The 5638-nt window shown below is 40.1% G+C and overlaps 1 protein-coding gene across 1 annotated transcript in view; it reads left to right on the top strand.

Moving 5' to 3' along the window:
- The window catches only part of LOC102856866 (killer cell immunoglobulin-like receptor 2DL5A-like), a 24760-nt gene extending 24116 nt beyond the window's left edge, over window positions 1-644 (top strand). The window contains exon 2 of the mRNA XM_006902823.1: window positions 211-644. Coding sequence (XP_006902885.1) covers window positions 211-644 — 434 coding nt within the window. The remainder of the gene's footprint in view (window positions 1-210) is intronic.
- Window positions 645-5638: the final 4994 nt, after the last annotated feature.

The following is a 5638-nucleotide window of genomic DNA, read 5'->3' as shown; positions in this document are numbered from 1 at the left end:
CTTAGTCCATACTGGACAAGTGTGCTCCTGGGCGGAAGGGAGGCTTGAAAGCGGCAGCCACCTCAGATAAGCAACAGACAGGCCAAAGGAAAGAGGATGGACCAAAATAACCAGAAACAATAGAAAATGGAACACAGCAAAATGTTAATGATAAAATTTGGCCTGACAATAATCTCACTTAATGTAAATTAATTAAATGTGTCAATGAAGAGAAAAAGAGTTGCAGAGAAAACTTCATAAACACTTCTCCATCACCCACAAACTCATCTCCACTGCCCACAAGTACTTCCCCATCACCCACAAGCAAGTTTTCATCACCGGCAGAACCGAATTCCCAAGCTGGTAACAGTAGACTTTTGTCTATTCTGATTAGACTCTCAGCGGTCACCATCATCCTGGTCCTCCTCATTTGCTTCCTCATTTGTCACTGCTGTCGTGCAAAAAAGGATGCCACTATGCTCAGCAGAGAGCCTGAAGTGGACACCGCAGTGAGTGGGAAGGTACCTGAAGAAGACCCACAAGAGGTGACTTACACAGAGCTGGGACACTGGACTCCCAAGAGGAAAAATATCACTCCCACCCCACAGAGGTCTGAGGCCCCCTCAACTAATACCCACCTGTACATGCAAGTGGCTGTACACTAAGTCCAGATCAAGGCGTGATTCCTGGATCCTGTGCACATGTAAAGAGATCTGGAGACGTTCTTCCATGAGCACCATCCCTCCTTAAGACTTGCCTATCATCTCTGTGATAACAACGCCTGGGGTCTGGGTATCTGCAGGGTCATGTCTGAAATGTCAGAGTCCTTCTAGGACTCTATTTTGTGATTGTCCAGTCGTTTCCGGTACTACTAACAAAAGCACTCAAGCATTCTAGAAATTCAGCCATAATTGGCCAACTTTCTCTCATTCTACTAATGTGATTCTAGAAATTACTATGTATTTACTCAATGGATTATCTTGATTAACACATATTTGGGGTTTTTCTGTGATCTACTTTTTTAATTAATTTTAATGAAAGTATACAGAGACAAAAAAAAGAGCAAAACTCATCAATATGCTGCTGACAAGAAGCACATCTAAAAAAAGGAGAGAATGATATACTCAAAATCAAAGGGTGGAAAATAATATATCATGCAAACAGCAAAAACAACAACAACAACAACAAAACCCCAAACAAACTAGGAGTTGCAAAACTAAAAGAGACTTCAGAATAGAAAACAATATAAAAGATAAGGAAGGACATTACATACTGTTTAAAGGCACAACAGATCAAGAAGACATAACTTTGGTCAACATTTGTGCACCAAATGGTAGGCCTGCAAAATGTGTAGAACAATAGTTAACAGAATTAAAGAAATAAATAGACAGTACCACAATAGTGGTAGGAGAATTCAATTTACCACTACCAACAAAGGTTAGGTCAACTAAAAAAAAATTAACAAAGTTAAAGAAGATCTAAACTATACAATCAGCCAATTCAACCTTACGGATATATTCAGGATACTGAACCCAACTAAACACAAACAATAAAATAATATAAAATATCCTCTAAGAATACAAGGCAATAAAACTAGACATTAACCAGAGGAGGTTAAAACTTACACAAACATCCATGTGGAAACTGAACAATACCCTGCTGGAACATAACTGAGTTATAAAAGAAATAAAGTTTGACGTAAAAAAAGTTCCTTGAAACAAATGAAAGTGAAAATATCAAAACCTCTGGGATATTAACTAAGGCAGTCCTTAGTTCTTAGCAATAGGCACACACATGAAAAAGGAAGAAAGAAGAAGAATCAATGATCTAACCCAACACTTTTATCAAATAGAAAAACAACAACAATCTAATCCTACAGCTTCTAGAAGAAAGAAAATTATAAGGACAAGGGTGGAAATCAATGAGATAGAAAACAAAAACAATTGAAACTATCAATAAGAACAGGAGCTGGTTTTTTGAAAGAGTTAATAAAATTGGCAAACCACTGGCAAACAAAAGAGAAAGAGAAGACAGAAATAAATCAATCAGGAAATGATAGAGGTGACAACAAAGAAAAATCAGATTCAATAAAAGCAATAATATTTGAATAATCTATATTTGTTGCCATTCCAAAGAAGGATGACCCAACAGAGTGTGGAAACTAAAGAACAATGTCATTGATTTCACATGCAAGCAAGATTCTACTGAAGATTATCCAAAAACGATTGGAACAGCACGTCAGCAGAGAACTGCCAGAAGTCCAGGCTGGGTTTAGAAGGGGTTGTGGTACTAGGGATGTTGTAGTTGATGTTAGATGGATCTTAGCTGAAAGCAGGGAATACCAGAAGAATGTCTATCTGTGTTTCATTGATTATGCAAAGGCGTTTGACTGTGTGGATCATAACAAACTGTGGCTGACTCAGAGGAATGGAAATCCCAGAACACTTGATCGTTCTAATGCGAAGCCTCTACTTGGACGAAGAGGCAGTCGTCAGAACAGAGCAAGGAAACACTGCATGGTTCAAAATTGGGAAAGGTGTACACCAGGGATGTGTCCTATTTCCATACCTTTGTGACCTGTATGCAGAACAGATTATCTGAGAGGCTGGGCTCTATGAGGAGAAGTGTGGCATCAGGATTGGTGGAAGATCTCTTAACAATCTGTGTTATTCAGATGACATAACCCTGCCTGCTGAAACTGAGGAGGACCTGAAGCACTTGCTGCGGAGGGTCAAAGTCTGAAGCCTTCAGTAAGGATTGAGGCTCAATATCAAGAAGACAAAGATTCTCACCACTGGACCAATTGGCAGCATCAGGATGGGCAGTGAAGAGATTGAGATTGTTAACAACTTTAGTCTGCTTGGCTCCATGGCCAACACTCTTGGCACCACCAGTAGTCAGAAAATAAAAAAAAACATACTGCAATGGAAAAGTCTGCTGTTAGGGACCTCTCCAGGGTACTGAAGAGCAATGCTGTCACTCTGGAGACTAAGGTGTAACTGATACAGGCCATGGTCTTAGCAATCACTTGTTATGCATCAGAGAGTTAGACAATAACTAGGGAGGTTAGAAGGAGAATTGATGCCTTTGAGCTGTGGTGCTGGAGAAGAGTATTGAATGTACCACGGAATGCCAAGAAAACAAACAGGCTTATCCTGGAGAGGGTTAAAGAAGGCTGATCCTAGGAGGCAAGGATTCTGAGGTTTCATCTGACAAGTTTTGGCATGTTGTAAGGAGGCACCGGTCCTTGGAGAAGGACATCATGCTTGGGAGGGTGGAGGGACTGCGCAAGAGGGGAAACCCCTCTCTGAGGTGGATTGATTCAGTGACTGGGGTAATTGGGATGGGTGTGTCAGAGGCAGTGAGATTGGCAGAGGATAGAGCCGTGTTTAGGGCTGTTGTACATAGGGTCGCTATGAGTCACATGCAACTCAATAGCACATAACAACAACAACAACAACAACAACAACATATTCTGATAAATTTGAAAACTTAAAGAAATTGGACAAATTCCTTGATACTCATGCCTCACCTCTCTAAAGTGCTGAAAAGCAACGGGGTGTCTCTGGAGACTCAGGTGCATCTGGTACAGACCAAGGTCTTTGTAATCACTTGTTATGTGTCAGAGAGCTGGAAATGACCAGGGTGGATAGAAGGAGAATTGATGCTTTTGCACTTTGGTGTCAGAAAAGCGTGCTGAGGGTACCATGGACTGCTAAGAAAATAGAATCATCTTGGAGAGGGTTAAATCATGCTGCTCCTTGTAGGCAAGGATTCTGAGACTTCGTCTGATGTACTTTGGTCATGTTGTAAGGAGAGACCAGTCCTTGGAGAAGGACATTACATTTGGGATGGTGGAGGGCAGGTGCAGGAAGGAAAGGCCCTCTGGGAGGTGGATTGATTCTGTGACTGGGGTAATCAGGAGGAGTGTGTCGGAGACAATGAGATTGGCACAGGACAGAGCAGAGTTTAGAGCTGCTGTACATAGGGTTCGCTATGAGTCACAAGTGACTCGACACACATAACAACAACAACATGCCCCACCCAGATTGACCCAAATAGATGTAGAACTTGAACAGGTCCATCACAAAAGAAGAAATTGAACAAGTCATAAAAAGACTTCCTAATCCCCATCCAGACGCAAAATTCATTTTTTCAAGGAGATTGGAAGAAAATTATCCAATTTATTTAGAGAGGCAAGAGGCCTCGAATAAGCAAAACACTTGTGAGAAACAAAAATGAGGTTGGAGGCAGAGCACTCCCTGACCTGTAAACCTACTACATAGCAGTAGTAACCAAAACAACATGGAACTGGTACAATGACAAACACATAGATCAATGGAACATAATTGAGAACACAGAAATTGCCCCAGCTATCTATGGTTAATTGATATTTTACAAGGAAATCAAAGCTATCAAATGGGGAAATGACAACCTCTTCAACAAATGGTACTGACAAAACTGGACTTTCACCTGCAGAAAGCTGAAACAGGATCTAGAATCTGCATCTCATACCAAACACAAAAATCAACTCGAGGTGGATCAGAGACCTGCGAGTAAAGCCTGAAACCATAAAGTTTATCAGACACAAACTGGGTTCAAGCTTAAACAGCATACTCTGTAGTGTAAAGAGACTGCCAAATACAGCCAAAAATGCACAGTCTGGAGAGGATAAAATTGATGAATGGGTCCTTCTAAAGATTAAATCCCAGTGAGCATAATTTTTTTCTAACAGAGTCAAAAGAAAACATAGTGATTGGCGGGTGTGTGTGTGTGTGTGTGTGTGTGTGTGTGAATTTGGCAATACCATTTCAGAAAAGCATCTCATTATATAAGTTTACAGACTACTATAGGGCCTCCACCAGAAAAATTTGATAATTGCAAAGTGGGTAAAAGACTTGTAAAGAATTTCACAGAGAAATATATCAGATGGCCAACAGACACATGAAAAAATGCTCAAAATCACTGCCAATAAGAGAGATGAAAATAAAAACCACAGTGAGATACTATTTCAATCTATTAGAAGTGGCAAAGTTTGACAGGACAGCAAGTAATAAATGTTGGAAAGGATGCGGTAAGATAGGAATTCTTGTACACTGTTGGTGAGATTGTAAAATGGTACAATCACTCATAAGGCAGTTTGATGTATCCTCAGAAAGCTGAACATAAAAATTCCATATGACCCAGCTATTCCACTACTTGGAATATATCCCGAGAAAAATGAGAACTGAGGCCCAAACAAAGACTTGTACACCAAGCAGTGTTATTCACCATTGTAAGAACATGAAAACAGCCCAAATATCTAAACACAATTGAATGGACTGAATATCTAAACACAAATATCTAAACACAATTGAATGGATTGAAAAATTATGGTACATTCACATGATGGATTACTACACAGTATGCAGGAGTAATGATTTTGTAAATCACTGCCTGTCTTAAGTGAACTAACTCAGTCCCATAAGGACAAATACTCTGTAAGATTGTTATTGTAGAACATGTATGAGGATTGAAGGGGAGGAGGGGAGGAGCAGAGGTGTGAGGGTCATACAATTTGATGGGTGGAGGAAGGAATGGGTAACGGAAATGGGAAAGATCTGGTGTGAAAATTAATGCGCATGAACTTTGTTAATAAACCAGTATAAAAGAAAAATTA

This window comes from Elephantulus edwardii, unplaced genomic scaffold, assembly GCF_000299155.1.
Source record: "Elephantulus edwardii isolate Elephantulus edwardi_28Jun2011 unplaced genomic scaffold, EleEdw1.0 scaffold00456, whole genome shotgun sequence".
Taxonomy (NCBI): domain Eukaryota; kingdom Metazoa; phylum Chordata; class Mammalia; order Macroscelidea; family Macroscelididae; genus Elephantulus; species Elephantulus edwardii.
The sequence above is the reverse complement of the archived record's forward strand: the minus strand, read 5'-3'. Positions and strand labels throughout refer to the sequence as shown.